General features: G+C 40.6%; 1 protein-coding gene across 1 annotated transcript in view; it reads left to right on the top strand.

The window, feature by feature from the left end:
- Nucleotides 1-17,954, top strand: part of LOC150087658 (rab9 effector protein with kelch motifs-like) — a 54,435-nt gene that overhangs the window by 9,405 nt on the left and 27,076 nt on the right. Inside the window, exon 2 of the mRNA XM_090369850.1 lies at nucleotides 3,728-3,837. Coding sequence (XP_090225976.1) covers nucleotides 3,728-3,837 — 110 coding nt within the window. The remainder of the gene's footprint in view (nucleotides 1-3,727; nucleotides 3,838-17,954) is intronic.

Genomic DNA, 17,954 nt, shown 5'->3' with positions numbered 1-17,954 from the left:
ATAACTTTGATATTATATACTTGGATCTTAGAAAGGCTTTTGATACTGTTGCACATGGAAGACTGCTACACAGTTGAGGGGGAGAAGACAGAGAGTGGTAATCAATGGACACTGCTCATCGTGGACTAATGTTATTAGTGGAGTCTCTCAGGGCTCAGTGTTGGGTCCATTATTGTTTTCTGTATTTATAAATGATATTGATGATGGTATATCAAGCTTAATGTCCAAGTTTGCAGACGATACAAAGGTTGGCAGGGTTGTCATGGACACTACTGACACTATGCTGCTGCAACAGGATCTGGAAAGGTTGAGCAGATGGGCTGAGAGGTGGCAAATGAAGTTTAACATTGACAAATGTAAAGTACTACACATGGGAAACAGCAACCCCAGAGCAACGTATCAACTCTGTGGTACTACACTGACAGTGGTAGAGAATGAAAGGGACTTGGGTGGTGGTTGTGCAGGCAGATATGAAGTTCTCTGAGCAGTGCAGACGGGCTGCAAGAGTAGCTCATGGAGTATTGTCAATGATATACAGGAATTTTTCCAGCAGGGATAAGGAGGTGATTATTCCATTGTATAAGGCAATGGTCAGGCCACACCTAGAGTACTGTATACAGGTCTGGAGGCCTCATTTCAAGAAGGATGTAGAGCTGCTGGAACGAGTACAGAGAAAGGCAACAATATTAGTGAATGGAACAAAGGGGTGCTCTTACGAAGAAAGGCTTAAGTTTTGCAAATTACAGTGTCTGGAGACTAGCCACCAGCGAGGTGATCTGATAGAGGTGTATAAAGCCTTGAATGGTTTAAGCATGCTCAATGCTGATGGGATTCTTCCTCTAGCTCAGAAAAATCACCTGAGAGGGCATAAATTCAAATTGAGGAAAGACAGATGTAGGATAGACGTGCGGAAATTTGCCTTTAGCCAGCGGGTGGTTGGTTGGTGGAACAGACTTCCATCCCTTGTGGTGGAGGTTGATAGCCTAAATAAGTTTAAGGCTCAGCTGGACAGGTATTTTGAACGAACAGAGGGGTGAAGTGGAAGTGGGTTTTTTTTTTTTTTTTTTGGCTGATGCTGCATAAGCTTGCTTTCTTGCATCAAATGCCTCTACTAATGCTAAATGCTAAATACTAATGGTATAAAAAGCATAGTTTCTTCCTTCTATAATTACTATCCTGAATTCTTCCATTTAAACTTTGCTGTTGTGAACATCATTAATTGGTCCCAATGCATAGAATTTCAGAACTGCCTGAGGCCTTTGTAGTCATATTTATGAAAGCAAAAGCCCTTCCCTTTGACCTTGACAATAGTTACATCTTCAAGTAAATCCCACATCAGTACATTGTGATTACTGCCACCTAGTGGTTCTTTTATTTGCAGATTCTTAATGAATGAAGCATTGCTGCTGATAATCAGATCAAGAGTATTGCTTTCTCTTGTTTCCTCTCTAACATGCTGGTGTAGAAAACAGTCATCAAATAAATCCACAAAAGTCTTACTACTGTGTGAATGACCAACTCACAAGTTCTAGTCAATATCTGGAAAGTTTAAAATCCCTTATTACAAGACATTCTGATTTACTGGCCTACTGTATTAGTTGTTCATTATACTCATCACAGTCATTTGGCTTATAACATTTTCATTCACATTTTCATTTTTGTTTTCTCAGTCACACCAAACTGACTCAACGTTGCACTGGCATCTATGTCAACTGGATGCATGCATTGCCTTAGATCTAAGGCACTGCATGGTTGAATTGTCTTAGATTTTAGGTGCTTCTTAATTAAGAGCATGGCTCCTCTTCTCCCTCTTGTTCTCTCTGTCCTTTCTGTACGTTGCGGAGTTGTTTTTGCTTTTATTAATCCTAACACAACCCATGTATTTACTTGTCCATGATGATGATGGTGCCTCCATAGCCAGGTGGGCAGGAGCAGAAGTGTGTAGCACACGCTTCTTGATTAGACCGGGGTTCGAGCCCGTGCCCACCAAATACGAAGGATGTGGAGAGGTCAGGGAATGACCACCGCATATCCCCGGAGCAATATGGCCTTAGTTGCTAATGCTCCTAAAAACCAAATAACAACAACTTGTCCATGATGACCCCCTGCAGGCTCCAACACCTCACTTTTCAAGCTACTGCATGTTCCAATAGAAGCAATGCAAGGATCGCTTACACCTCTACATGTGACTGCTATTAATCTATTATTATGTGTGTCCCCCTTCCCCCAGTTAGCAGTTTTCGTGACCCACTTTTCACTGCCTTGATATCATCAGCAAATATTCTCACCCTTCCTTCTGTTTAAGTGTAGCTCATCCCTGTAAATATGGTCTCTCCTGTTAACAAGCACAGACCGTGCTGAGAAAACTTCTACCCCACAAGTCTTACACAAGTCTCTCTAGGGCTGAATTTATTGACAAGGCTCTCATCATATACTCCCTTCTCTCATGTATGGGTAGAATTGCAGACACTTTCAAATTTAACCTAATTTGCAACTTTTCCTCAACGTTGTCTTGTACTTAATAAATACTGAGATCTACTCTTAATATCTTTAGTATCAGTTTGTACAATGGTATCACCCTTAAAAATGTGTGCCCTTAAAAAATTATGCTGCTCTTCAAAGTCATCAGCTTTTGCTTGTGGCAGTCATACCCTGGCCCTGTTCCACCTATCCTTTTTGCAAAATATATTTCCAGTTTCTCTGACAATATGCTGATCTCTGTGATTAGAACCTTAGAATTAAACAATATAATTACCACTATGGTGCACTGATTTACTAATTTTGAGAATACAGTATTTGCACTGAAATCATCAATAACAAAGTCTCATTGAATATTAAATTGTAATATTCAGAGCAAAATCCCTAGGTAAATTTAATAATAAGCTAAGAGACTTGACTAGGATTATTAAAACTATTTATTGAACATCATTTAGTATGTTAAGTAAAAAAAGGCCAATTTTTTCAAAAAAACTTATCCATTTCCAAGAATTCAGTATTCTTTTACTGCACTATTTGTAGATATGCAAAATGTTTTTTTTTTTTTTGTTTTTTTTCCAGAGTGATTGTTAAAACAAACTTTCATTTGGTGCTATATGGAAAGGGATTGTTTGAATAAATTGAAAGGAGGTTTGGACAAATTATTAGAAGGGATAAGCAAATTGAAATGGGCAGTTTTATTTAATTTTTGTCTGATGTTGCGATATTCCTTGCCATGGAATGTTGTTCCCATATCTGGGGGGGTAATGTATACCCCTGAAACATCTTTTAAACTCTTAGACCCTTCAAGTAGAGGACAGGCATGTTAATTAATGATCTCCTCCCTCTCATACATACACACACACACACAACAACAACTAGTCAATATCCATGTACAGTTTACCTACCTTTAAACCTGTTGGACTAACTTTTTCTCTTTCTCTTCTTTGGAACAGCTTTTCATTCTGTGTATTTCTTGAAAATTACAAACTATAGAAACTGAAGTCCAACATCAAGAACAATCCGTACACTGTGCCAGGATACAATAGGTTTCAGTATCTTTTTTGTGTTTGGGATCACCATAAAAAAAAAATTTCTGGTTTAGTATTTTTATAATGTCGATGTTAAGAACAAAGTGCCTAGATAATCAGTACCATCTTTTCAATTTAATAAAATTATAAAGTTGTTTTAACAGGTTAAGAAATTTTTAGTAACCAACTTTTTTTTGTTCTTCATTGTTTTGCTCATTTAGGTTAGTGGTAATGTACCAAGTCCCAGAACTCATCACTCCTCTGCGGTAATTGGAAATAATTTAATTATATTTGGAGGGGGATTCAATGAAAAAACACCAGTGGCAGATAGGTAAGGATAATGAAAGCAAACAGGTGAAGGATGTATAGCCATTTTGATATGTGAGCTATACTGTAAATGTAAAAATGGAATAATATAAAAAATGGGTTTTTCAAAAATATACCTTAATTCTGATAAAAATATAAAGTGGCCTTTACCATTTATTAAAATGAAGCATTTATGTTGCAGGGGTAAAGGCCATCCCTTATATTTTATCGGAATTAAGGTATATTTTTTTAAAATTCGTTTTTTATATTATTTTTTATTTTTATTATTTTTATGAATAGAAATTTATTATTTTATTATTTTTTATGATTGTAAATTATGCAAAAAGATTTTCACCAACAAAAAATCTTTACACAATGTAAGGATAGACAATAAAATCTTGCATGCTTTATATGTACAAATAATACATTTGTATGTATTAAAAAAAATGCTTTATATGTATGTATTACGTGCATACAACCATGTAAAGCAGGTAGCTGATATGAGGCATGTAATAGCTGCACAGTGGACCATGCAGTTGATTAGCTCAAATTTAATTGGAAACATTATTACTTCAAAAGAGATTGTTTACAAATTTACACCCTTCTAACCAGATAAGAAGTGGGGAAAAAGGTCCGAAATCCGGGTCAGGTATAAATTCATGTAGTCGATATATGACATTCAGTGGCTGCATGGTGCACCGCTTGATAGATTTAGCTCAAATTTTGATAGAATGCATTGTCACACGAATTAGGAATATTTACAAAGTTTCAGCCTTCTATCTCTATTAGAAGTGACTGAAAAAGCAATTGGCAGATTTGATGACAGAGGCAATGACTTAATATAAGGTATATAAAAAATGTAACTCTGCTTTAGCTGCAATTAAAGCTGTTGGTAGTTTTATGGTTAAACCAAAGCTAAAATACCTCAACAAAACTAAGCTAGATAAACTCATAATCAAGCTTTAAAAATTAATCCTTCCTGGTCTTTTTTTTTTTTTTTTTTTTGTGTCATATTGATATCTACAGAAACTTGTTGCTGATTCTCCTGTATTTCTATATCACATAAACTATTCTGGTTCAGTTTGGATTTGCTCATGTGCAGGGAGCCCTGGGCTAACGGTGTGCATTGGTTGCAATTTGTGTTCTCCTTCTTGCAAATAAGTCTTGTGCAAATTTGGTGAATGCACTAAACTCATTGAAGATGTCCAGGAGATGGTGTTCCTGGTCCTGAGATAAGTAAGTTAGTCTGGTGATTAGGATTCCATGTAGGTTGTCGTACAGCGGACATTGGTGCATCAAATGTTGCCAGCTCTCGCGTTCCCTGCATGGACAGTGTGGGTCCTCCACGTGCCCAAAGGCTGCAAGTTTTTCATTGAAAGGTCAGTGACCCATCAGGAGGTAAGTGGAGTGCATTCCTGGGTGGAGCCAAGTTGGTGATTTAGGGTAAACTTTGTGTCTCCGTAGCCGAGTGGTCAGGAGCTGGAGTGCAATAGCTCACGCTCTTTGAGTAGACCGGGGTTCAAGCCCCTGACTGCTGAATACGGTTGATCTGCCAACCCGCACTGGACCAGCGTGGCAGATTATGGTCCATTTCCCTCAGCATGAATTGTTGAGGAGGCTTCCATCCTGCAGTGGGTTGATAATGGCTGCACTTTACCTTTTTGTGTATGTCCGGAAGAAATTTCCTTGTCACTTCTCCTTTGATACTGTTTGTCTAACGGGTTTGCCATTCTTGCTTCATATGCTCCTTGAGGTTGTCACAGACATTCTCTCAGATATGGGTGCCTCCGTAGCCAGGTGGGCAGGACCGGCAGTGCGTAGCACACGCTTCTTGATTAGACCGCGGTTCGAGCCCGTGACCACCAAATACGGAGGATGTGGAAAGGTCAGGGAATGACCACTGCATATCCCCGGAGCAATATGGCTTTAGTTGCTAATGCTCCTAAAAACCAAATAACAACAACAACAACTCAAAGATATGCCAGACAAGCTGTACTTGCTACCTGGGAGTCTAAAATGCTGATGGAACTGATATTCGGGTGACACTCAAGTCAAGTGGACCCAATTTCGGTGAAGTCCAGACGGTCCATGACAGCCAAATCCTCTGCTTGCACCTTCACGATGGTAGGACTGTAGTAATCCTGGGTATAACATCCATGCACAAATACATGGTGGGTGACCACACAGGTGTGAACCAACATAAACAGGGATCGAGGTGTGGCACCCACACCACATGGAGCAATTCCGCCCCCTCTGTGTTACCAGGCAGTGCTAGGTGGTAGATGACTCTCATCAACCGGTGCAATACCACCACTTTGCTTATTGGAGGCTTGAAGTGGTGGAACCCATGTTTAGTCTCTAGAGCTAAGTTCCTGTCAACCCTTCGCTACCTCTTCCATCATGCAGTATGATTGATGACTTTTGAGGTTATGATGAACATCCTGGCAAGATCCAATATTCCTTACATTTCGCGGGTACAGCTCTAAAACGGTGTTCGCAGGCCGGCCGCTAGTTAGTACACCGGACTGAACCTATTGGTAACTCTCTAGGATGCTTCCAGATCAGCTAGTGTATAATCTTGCTATCTTTACTCTGCCAGATAGTGACTGGAGGGAGTCTGAGTAGTGTGTATGTGGGGAGCATTGTCGAGGCCACGTTATGTCAAGGTTTTGGGTATATTCTTACCATGTGTATGCCCTATCCAAAAATGTCATTACTTCATACAGCATGTCCCACCCACTTTTTTCTTACTATATAATACACCATGAATTGTCAAACTAATAGAGCAAGCTTATCTGCGAAAAGATCTAAACTCCCAAGCACTTCCTAATTCATTTCACAAATATACGGGTGCCTCCGTAGCCAGGTGGGAAGGAGCAGCAGTGCGTAGCACACGCTTCTTGATTAGACCAGGGTTCGAGCCCGTCACCACCAAATACGGAGGATGCGGAAAGGTCAGGAATGACCACCGCATATTCACAGAGCAATATGGCCTTAGTTGCTAATGCTCCTAAAAACCAAATAACAACAACATAACAACAACAAATATACATAGTCTCAATTCTAATCTCAACGAGGTCCATTTCAACTTGCAGTCTGCCAAACCTCATGTACTTTTTCTGACAGAATCTCAGTTATTGGTTGATTCAGCTACTGCTCATTTCAGATGCCCAAATTATTCGTTGTATGATTCCTTTCGCCTCAAAGGTGGTACTTGTGCATATGTCCGTTCTGACATTCCATGTCAGAGACTTGGCAATTTGGAATCTCCTCTCTTTAATCTTCTCTGGCTTAAAATCTCTCTACCTCATTGTGTCAAATTCATCTGTTGTCTCTACCGTTCTCCCAACTCCACTAATCACTTTCAGCTCTTTGACTTCCTCTCTTTGCAACTTGACTTTCTCCAGTCCTACTTTCTTAACAGTGAGGTAATTTTCCTTGGTGATTTTAATGTAAACAACTCCAGGTGGCTTCCATTTTCTAGGCACACCGACCCAGCTGGTCGAGATGCTGAGGCTTTTGCAATTATTAATGACCTTGCACAGATTGTTCATTTACCTACAAGAATATGGGACAATCCTAATCATACAGCCAACACGCTTGATCTTTTTCTCACAAACAACCCTTCTAAGTACACGGTCGAAGTGAGAGGTCCTTTAGGCACTTCAGATCACAACTTGGTGATTGTCTCTTCTCCAATGGAGCCTTTATCTCATGACTATTCCCAACCTCATGTTGTTTGGCATTACACAAATGCAAAATGGGATGACCTGCGAGGTTTCTTTTCTTCTTTTCCTTGGTCGGATTACTGTTTCAAAACTTCTGATGTCAACGTTTGCTCAGATCGTGTCAGTGAAATTATTCTTGCAGGAATGGAATCCTTTATTCCACGCTCCACTTTAAAATCTCATCCTTTATCTAAACCTTGGTTTTCCAATAAATGTGCTAAAGCTGTTCAAGGGAAGAACGTTGCATATCGTAATTGGCTTGTTTCTAATTCTTCAATTTCATTTTCTGCCTACACCAAAGCTCGCAACAATTGTAAAGCAGTTATTAATCAGTCCAAACTAGAGTTTGAACAGGCTAAGAGTAGAAAACTTGCTTCTTGCGCTAATGGTAGCCGAGCATTCTGGTCTCTTGCCAAAGCTATTGGCCGCAACTTTTGCCCATCTCTGCTCCCACCTCTGTCCAAACCAGATGGTTCTGTTGTCACTTCAGCCAAGGATAAAGCTGACCTGCTAGCATCCCATTTTTCTTCGAGCTCCTGTATTAATGATCTTGGTAAAACACCTCCCACCATTCCCAAAATGCTCCATTCAATGCCTCCTGTGGTCTTCCGTCAAAAGGATGTCAGAAGGATTTTGACGAATCTTGATGCTAAGAAAGCTCCAGGTCCCGATGGTATTTCTCCACTTGTTCTCAAAATCTGTGCTCCTGAACTTACTCCTATTCTTTGCCACCTTTTTTCACTTTCTTATTCCAAAGGTGTTTTTCCTTCTGCTTGGAAATTTGCTCATATCCAGCCAGTTCCTAAAAAGGGTGACAAATCCCTCCCATCCAATTATCGTCCCATTGCAATTACTTCTACTCTTTCTAAAGTAAAGGAGAAATCAATTAACCACCAACTCTTAAACTACCTAGAAACCTTCCGTCTGATCAACGATCGCCAGTATGGATTCCGTCAGTGTCGATCCACTGGTGATATTCTGGCTTATGTTACCCATTTGTGGACTAATTCAATGGAAAGGTTCGGTGAAACTCAAGTAGTTGCTCTTGACATCTCAAAAGCTTTCGATTGTGTTTGGCTTAAAGGTCTTCTAAACAAGTTTCCATCTTATGGTTTGCCAACTGTTTTTAATAGTTGGTTACCAAGTTTTCTCTCTGATTGCTCACTGAGGGTGATGGTAGATGGCTCTCTGTCTTCTAACTTCTCCACTAATGCCAGTGTCCCCCAAGGTTCAGTTCTTTCCCCCACTCTTTTCCTCTTGTATATCAATGACTTTCTTCCATTGACTGGAAATCCTATCCATAGTTTTGCTGATGATAGCACATTGCATTCCACTTTCCATTTCGAGAAACCTTGCCCTGCTCAATCAGCTTCAACTTCTCGAAAATCTGCTACCAATTCCTTAAATGTCGATCTTCGGTTAATTTTCCAGTAGGGCAAAGACAACTTAGTTGATTTCAACCCTTCTAAAACTCAGTCTTGCCTTATATCTCGAAAGAAGGATTCTTCTCCTATGCTTATCTTTAGTGACACTCCGATTTCTAGGCAAAATGATATATCTCTTTTGGGGATTAGCCTGATTTCTAATCTCTCTTGCACAAGCACATTACAAATATTGTTTCCTCTGCATCTAAAAAATTTGGTTTTCTCTTTCGCTCTCGGCATTACTTTTCTTCCAAACAGCTGCTCACTCTGTATAAATCGCAAATCCGCCCTGCCATGGAATATTGTTCCCACAACTGGGGTGGTGCCCCCAAAACCTCTCTCAGGCTTCTTGATTCCATTCAGAAGAGGCCAGTTAGGTTAATTAATGATTCATCTCTAACAGAATCTCTCCACTGCCTGTCTCATAGATGTACTGTTTCTGCTGCATGCATCTTCTACATATACTTCCATGGGCACTGTTCTTCTGAATTGGCTTCTATAATTCCCGCTCTCTCCTTCAAAATAATCCGAACACGTGCTGCCACCAGCCAACATCCATTTACTGTCCAACTTCAAACTCATAAAACCAACTTTTCATCTTCCTCATTTATTTATTCAACTGCCATTTTCTGGAACAACCTTCCTTCATATGTATTTCTTGAAAATTACAATCTACAGAAGTTCAAGTCCAATGTCAACAAATATCTTCTTTCGTTTTCTCAACCTCCAACCCAGCACAGTACTAAGTACTGTAGGTTCCAATACCTCTCGTATTTGGGGTTTACATAAAACAAAAAAAAAAAAAAAAAAGATGCCCCAATAATTGGGTCTTTTCGGTCTTTCTATCATTTGTAAGTTTGATGGTGTACTCCATTATTGTGACAGGCATCCCTTTAGATAGGTAGTATGACAGGCCACACCAGACAATCTCCAGATCCAGTGGGAAAAACCCTGCCAGCACCTAGAGTGCCTGCGTACTGACAGCCCTGTATGCGCGGGTTATTGTTAGAAGGATTGATCTCTGGATTGAATCAAGAATTCTTTTATTTACGGCCATGGCCATCTTGTGGAACCAGATTTCAGCAGCTTATGAGATTGCTGGGATAAATGTAGCCTTACAGTAGAGAGAGAGTGTTCGCTTTTTCAGGCCACAGTCACGCCTTGTAATACGAGCTACCATTGCAGAGTAGTTTCTAATTTTTATTCTTAGTTGCTTGAGGTGAGGTTGGAAGGAGAGATTGTTGTCAAGGGTGACACCTAGATATTTCATTTGGGTGGTATTTCAATTTTAATTTGCGGAGGCCTTCTGATATTTAATGATTCTTTGAGAAGGATCGATGTTTTTTTTGTCAGTTCAATTTGTAGGAAGTTTTTTTCCACCCATTGTTGTAGGATCTCTAGAGCATGGTTTGCCTGTATCTCCCGTTGGGCCCTGGAGTCTGCTGCCACCATCAGTGCAAGATCATCTGCGAAGGCTTAACACTTTACTTCCCCCAAGTTGGTGTCAAGGAAGTAGTCAAAAACTATATTCCAAAACAGGGGGCCAAGAACAGACCCCTGCGGGCATCCTCTATGGATATTTCTTGTTATTCTTTGGAAGGATGCTATGACTTCAATTCTTCTTTTGGACAGGTATGCTTTGATAGTATTGTAAAGGTTTATGGGAGCATGCACTTTGCGGAGTCAGCCAAGGATGTTCAGCCAGCAGAGGGAGTCAAATTCCCCAGCAAAATCCACAGCGACCACCAGAAAGTATTTATTTTGGCATGCACTGGCAGTATTTATAAGGTTCCTGATGGCTTTGATTGTTGACAGTCCCGGCCTGAAGCCATATTGGTTTTCTGTGGAGTAGTACTGTTGAATCCGCTTGTACAAAAGTCTTTCATAGAGCTTGCTCAAGACTGACAACAAAGCAATGGGCTGTCAGGAGGTCGGAAGAGTTGAGTTCCTGTTAGGATTTTTTAGGATTAATTTAATATTGGCAATTTTTCAGTCCTCGGGGAAGTACCCCTGTTTCAGACAACAGTTATAGAGTCGAAGTAGGAGTCCTGGTGTTAAATCCACAACCCGTTTTATGATTTCTGGTTCAAGCATATCCTTGACCGGGCATTTCCTAGTTTTTATCTGTGCTCTGAAGCTCTTCCTGAGTGAACAGCTGTTCCTTGTTGTCAGTGGTGTAGTCGTTGTTTTCTTTACAAAGCCTGCATTGTGCTTGGGACTGCAGGTAAACCTGTTCCTTGAAGATGGAGTTGAGGATGTTTTCAATCGACATCTCCTGCAGTGTTCTGGTAGTAGTAAGGACTTCCCCCCTGGGGAGTTTGTTGGTAGTAAGTTTATATACCACCAACAAACACAGACCCCCCAGGGGTCTGTGTTTCCCATGTTGGAGACGAATTGCCCCCAGAAGTTTCGTTTACTTCTTCTGATCGAGTCCGCATACAGGTTTCTGGCAGCCTTATAATACTGTCTCATGGCTTCTACTTCAGCTTCCGGCCAAGAGTGCTGGGCTCTTTGAAATTCTTTCCTGCACATGATTACCTCCTTCTGCAGTGACTGCAGATCCCGATTCCACCAAGGCACTGCCCCTGGGGATGGAATTTTCTTCTTATTGCTATCTTGCTAACTTTGGTGATGAGTTCCGTAATCTTTCGTTGAAGGAGGTCCGGGTCCTCTTCCAGCACCAGGTCCTGCTGTCCAGCATTTACTGCTGTGAGGAGCTTCTCAGCAAACAGATTCCAGTCTGCCTTGTTTATTGCATATCGGTTGCCCAGTTGTCTTGGGATCGGAGTTCTGGTTAGTGTCCTAGAGATTTTCAGCGTAATGACACGGTGATTGGAGGTTGTCCAGGAGTTTTCCACCCTCCAGTTGGAGACGTTGGTGGATGCAAGTGAGATGTCAATTGTTGCCTCCCACAGCGTATTGCAAAAGGTGGGGAGTTGGTGCAGCTGGTTGAGTATGGCTAGGGGTGACCTCGCAAGGAAGTTTTCCAAGAGCTGGTTGTCATTATTTGTTCTTCTCCTGTCTTCGGTTGCACTATGCCAGGCAGGCGAGCGGCAATTGACATCTGCCCCGATGATGATTTTCTGGTTTGGAAGGACATCCAAGAGATGTTAAAGATAGTTTATGGCAAAAGTGATTTCTACTCCCGGTCTATAATATAAGGAGACCACATAGAAGGATCCTACGGGTGTGATTACGTGGGCGCAAGCCAGCCAGATCGCACATAACTGCATCTTTGGTGGCTGTTATATTAGGATTCCTGATGAGCACCGCCACCCAGGGGGTGTCTTTATCACATTGAATGCTCTTGTAAGCCAAAGGGTACCCCTTTACCTGTTTTGCGTTGGAATGTGACTCTTGGACAATAATTATATTGACATTTTCCTCGTCAGCCATCACTCTGAGCTGGTCAGCTACTGCTCCGGCCCACTGTGCATTGTGCTGAAAAATTTTGATTTCCATGGTGTTGAACTGTTTTGGCCTAGTTCCCATAATCAGTCTTACTCTGGTACATACTCTTGGCTTTTGTATATGATGGGCACTTAGGATCTCTTATGGAGTGATTGCTATTCATTTTCGCTGCCTTGCAGTTTGCATAGACGGTTCTTTGGACTTGTTTGTGCAGTTATTAAAGTTGTGCCCTTTGTCGGAGCAGTGGCCGCATGTTGTTGTTTGAACACAGGTGTGTGAAGTGTGGCTGAACCTGCAGGATTTAAAGCATTTGGGAATGATCACATGTTCCTTGAAGTGGTGACAGCTACACTCGATGCATATTCTCATTTGGGTTTTTATCGCTCGCCAGGCTTCAGGGGAGAATTCCACAATCCAGTTATTGGTGTTTCTGTCTTTAGGCTTGGTCACATATTTTGGAATTACTAACTTTTGCGGGTTTTGGTCAGGGAGCAGATCCCGAAGGTTCCTTGTATAGATCTCCTCTGTTAGTTGTTGTGGGGTAATATCCTTTCCAACATCAAAAATAATGGCAGTTGGCCCCCTTCTCTTTGGCAGCTCTGCAGTTAAGCCTAAAGTCGCGATTTTTGGATTCCCTATTATTCCTTGTATTTCTTCTCTCATCTCAGTTTCTATCGCTATTCCCGTAATTCTTATCTTCCTTATTGACTTGATTCGTGTTGTCTTGAAGTTGGCTTTCATTGATTCCATTATTTTAGTTTTAGTTTCCTCACTGGTGGTTGCTGGTTCACTCTCCTTCGGTCTTAGGATGACTAAATTTGGTCACGCCACTCCCTCTCCCTTGGCAGATGTAGTACAAACAAAAAAGAAACCACAGGTGGTTTCTTTTTTGTTTATGCTACATCTGCCAAGGGAGAGGGAGTGGTGGGTGTCCTCAGTGCAGCAGAGTGAGAGAGAGAGAGAGAGAGAGAGAGCACTATGGCATTTGCTTTTCTCTCCCATCCATGAAGGCTTCAAGCTTAGCTTTCGTATTTTCTTGTTGAGGGTGTTCATTCATTAAGATGGTTTCTAGTTTGTTCCAAAAGATTACTATGCCTCCTCTGACGGCCATAGTGATCTTATTGTTGTTTGTCTTTCATTATATTTTCCAGCTTGGTTCAAAGTACCGAGACCTGATCCAACACAGCATTTTTGTCAGTAGTGGGAGCTGGAGTAGCAGGGGAGGCTTGAACATATTTGTCCAAGGATTCATTTGCTGCAGATGGCACACGCTGGACTGGAGTGGCAGTGTTTTAGCTAGAGGAGATAACTGCAGTAGCTGAGGGAGCTGGTGTTGTGGGTGGGGGCTGAAAAACTGGAGTTGATTCAGGTGGAGCATTAGCAAGGGACTCCAGGATGGAAGCAGCCACTGGTGTGGACACGATAAAGTCCAGTTCACCTGTGATGGACTGGTACGGTTGAGTAGCACAAGGGCTGCTGTTTCTCTGTCTTGTCAAGGGATTATTAGTAAGCTCTCCTAGGTTAGTAACATCTTCAGCTTGGCTTTGTTTATCAAACTGGGTGGAATACACCTAGCTGTCACTGACATGCCGCCTTCTACTACGCTGCAGTGGGCAAGGCGGCGTCAAGTGGGAGTCAAGCAGCAGTTTGGGAGGGGAACCCATGGCTGAGCAGGAAGGGCTCCCTTGCCCATTTGCCGGCTTTTTTCGGCAGCAGCATGCAATGAATTTCGCACCGGCTGCACTTGATAATTTTTTCAGGCTCATGTAGGAAAGGCCTGAGCAGCTCTGGCATTTGGAATATGCATTTGGAGCATTTAATGTATGCAGCTCCAAATGTGTACGGGACCTCCTGCTGTAGAGTGTTGCTGCAGGCAGGGAGGTGATATGAAACAGAGAGAGAGAGCAAGGGGAATTGTTATTGGTCAGTGAAGCTAGTGTCCACTAACTGCAATTATGCTATACAAGAATAACTATAAGCTAGCATCCATCTTGGTTTGAGAAGAGCATTGTCCCAAGCCAAAAGGAGAAATATACAAAATACTTAACTTTTGCTGGAGCAGCGCAGCTGAAACTTCATGAACGAGTAGACAGGCATTTACCAATGGCTACTGGATCACTTGAATGGTCGAGCATTTAGTATAATTCACTTAAGTTACTTTTGATTGAGAGCATTAAACCTGCTGCTCTGGATAACGGGATGGCTAAGTGGATGAAGACAGAGTGGTTGTAAATGAAGACTTCTCTTCGTGAACTAATGTTATTAGTGGAGTTCCACAGGCTTGGTACTGGGCCCATTGTTTTTTATATTTATTAAGGATATTGATGAAGGTATATCAGTCTGAATGTCTAAGTTTGCTGATGATAGAAAGGTTGGGATGGTGGTTAATGACAGTAATCAGAGTGAGCTACTGCAACAAGATCTAGAAAAATTATGCAGATGGGCTGAGAAATGGTGGCTGAAGTTTAACATTGACAAATGCAAAGTACTGCATATGGGTAGCAGTAATACAGTAATCCCAGATTAACATACCAGCTGTGTGGTACTACACTTGGGATAGAGGAAAATAGTAATAGTATTTGCAAGTATAGTGCAAGGAAGCCACAGGCTTTTGCTGCACTCGCAAAAAAAAACAAACCCAAGTTATAAGAAAATACAAATTATATGCTTTCCTCCTCACACAAACTATCCAGTTGACCTTTAAATTTATTCAAACTGTCGGCCACAACTACCTGCAAGGGCAACTTGTTCCAACAATCAACTAAAAGAAAATGAAAAAAAAACTGGATAAGTTTGCAGTCAGATATGAAGTTCTCTGATCAGTGCAGACAGGCTGCGAGAGTAGCTAATGGGGTCTTGTCAATGATATACAGGAATTTTGCTAGCAGGGATTGGTACAATGGGAGGTGATTATCCCATTGTACCATTCAGTGGTTAGGCCATTTTAGGAAGGATGTAGATCAGTTGGAACAAGTGCAGAGAAGGGAACAAAAGGCTTTGGTTCTGAAAATTGCACCAGCGAGGTGATCTGTTTGAGGTGTTTAAGGCTTTAAATGGATTGAGCAAGCTCAATTCTGATGGCATTTTTCATCTTGTGCAGACTACACATATGAGGGGACATAAATTCAAATTGAGGAAGAATGGTTGTATGATAGATATACAGATGTTTGCCTTCAGCCAGTGTGTGGTTGATTGTTGGAACACATTTCCATCTTTTTTTAGTGGAAGTGGGTAGTTTGAATGAATTCAAGGAAGAAGTACAGGCTAGCCTCGATTAAAGTGATTAATTTGTCTCGGGAGCGCATCGAGCAAAACGGAAATGCATTAATCAAATATAATAATCAATAGGGAAAAATTATAATTGGTCCTTGACCTTCTGGAATGTCCATAAAGAATTTTAAAAATACCTTTTAAATAACTTTTGAACTGTATACAATGTAAAAGATAATGAAAATAATTATGGAATTAAATGTTTATTGCATAAAACAGCGGTTCCCAAACTGTGCGCCGTGGAATATTTTAAATTTTCGAGGGAAACACAGCGATACTTGACATCTGTCGGACACCGCGCGAACTACTAGCTCGGGGTAGTTCACAGTTTCAGCATTTCTTATTAAGTTGTTTGGACCTAACTACTAAATGGAACTGTTAGGTATTTCTTTTGGTCTGGGTGCGCCTTGAAAAAATTACTGAGACACTAAGGGCGCTGTGAACCGAGAAAGTTTGGGAACCTCTGACATGAAATACACAATGAAGAAATTACTGTTGCGGAAATATTTGAACAGTGTTGACTTTCTCTTTTCATCAATCAATTTCCGATAGCCGACAACAATCTTCTCTGAGCCCTGGTGAAATAAATATCACAGAGAACATCGAACCTTTTGTTTGAGGTTCTATGCGATACAAAAGATTTCATCTAATTCTTTTACCGTTATCTCCTTCGTGGTAACATTTTCATCTGGCTCATTTAAAAATTTGAATTTTTAAATGCAAGTCTGCATTGACTTTATTAGCAGGAGACAAACACGTCTTCTTCCGATCGTTGATGGAACACACCGAGGCGGGCAGCAGGCAAACGTTTGTTTATTGCCTGTATGACTCGCGGTAAGCTTAACGCGCAATTCAAATCTTTTTCAACTATCGCATAAAAAAAAAAGGTCTCGTTAACTGGAAATTTGCATCATGTAAAGTTAAAAGTGGTATAATTTTTCAAATAGCGCTAACTAAAAATTGCGTTAATCAAACTCACGTTATGCGAGGCCTGGCTGTACACAAACTGTTTGTGGTTATGGAGTTGTGATGTGGGAAGTTTTTTTTAGGCTGCTGCATGCTTGCTTTCTTGCATCATTTGCCACTGTTAATACTAGATATCCCTGGATTGCACTCTTAATCATTGCCTCCAATATTTTCCCTACTACTGAGGTCAGACTAAGTCATCTGCATTTACTGATTTACTCTTAGAACTTCCTTTATGTATTGGTGATACACTGGCACTTCTCCATTCCAAATAAATTTCTCCCTAATTCATTGATAACCTCATAATTAATCTCAATGGTTCAGTGCACACTCTGGCTGCTTTCCTCAAAATTGCTGGGTGTATGTCATAAACTCCAGGAACCTTACTTGCCTTTAAGTTGAAAAGTTTTATCTAATAAATAATTTGAAATTTCAGTATCACTAATTTATGCTTTCAAGCTTCACTTGCACAGCCTCTCATAAAGGGCCATTTGTCAGTAAAGATTGATGTGAAGTACTTATTCAATTCATTGGAAACATCATATGGGCTGTCTATGAGATGCCCACATCCAAGTACACAAGATCTGATCTGGTTTGTTTTCTTCCTCTTCGCATTCACAAATGTGAAAACTTCCTTGTCCCCATTGTTTACTATTTTGGCCAGTGTTTTCTCATACTTGACCTTGGCTGCCCATTTCTTTGAAGTGGCATTATTACAGATCAGCTAGTAGCTATTGTGTAAGCTTCAATATTTTTTATTGCTTTTTACCTTTCCTGCCAACTTTTTCTGCTCTATTAGACTGGCCAGCTCCACATTCATCTTAGTGTCCTTCTTGTGCTATATTTTCTTAATGGTATACATGCATGGCTTCCGTGATTATTACTTTAAAGGTATCAGAATACCTTTAAAGTAATAATCACAGAAGCCATGCATGTATACCATTAAGAAAATATTCTGATATTCTAATATTCTAATTCTGATATATTTGCTCTGCAATCTGCCCAATTCATAGATGCCATGTAGCATATTAAACTCACATGGCTCCCTTTTATTTCAGAAAAACCCATGCCCTTACCTTTAACTACTGGATATTTCTTTATCTTCCAGCTAATTACTACCTACACGCTACTACAGCTAATCACAGCCTGCAATCACTACCTACTAATGGTGTAAGCCCTGTAATGTCATCTGATCAGAATTTCTTAATGTGCTGGTGCAAATAATAATCATCTAGTTTATTTGAAAATTTTGTTTCTCTGATACTGATATTGCTGGTTTTTTTTGTATTTTTTTAACTTAATTTTTTACTTTCTTTTACTTAATTAAATCATTTTTTAAACAT

This window comes from Mastigoproctus giganteus, chromosome 3, assembly GCF_048544385.1.
Source record: "Mastigoproctus giganteus isolate SK-2022 chromosome 3, ASM4854438v1, whole genome shotgun sequence".
Lineage (NCBI taxonomy): Eukaryota > Metazoa > Arthropoda > Arachnida > Uropygi > Thelyphonidae > Mastigoproctus > Mastigoproctus giganteus.
This window is presented reverse-complemented; position numbering and strand designations above follow the sequence as displayed.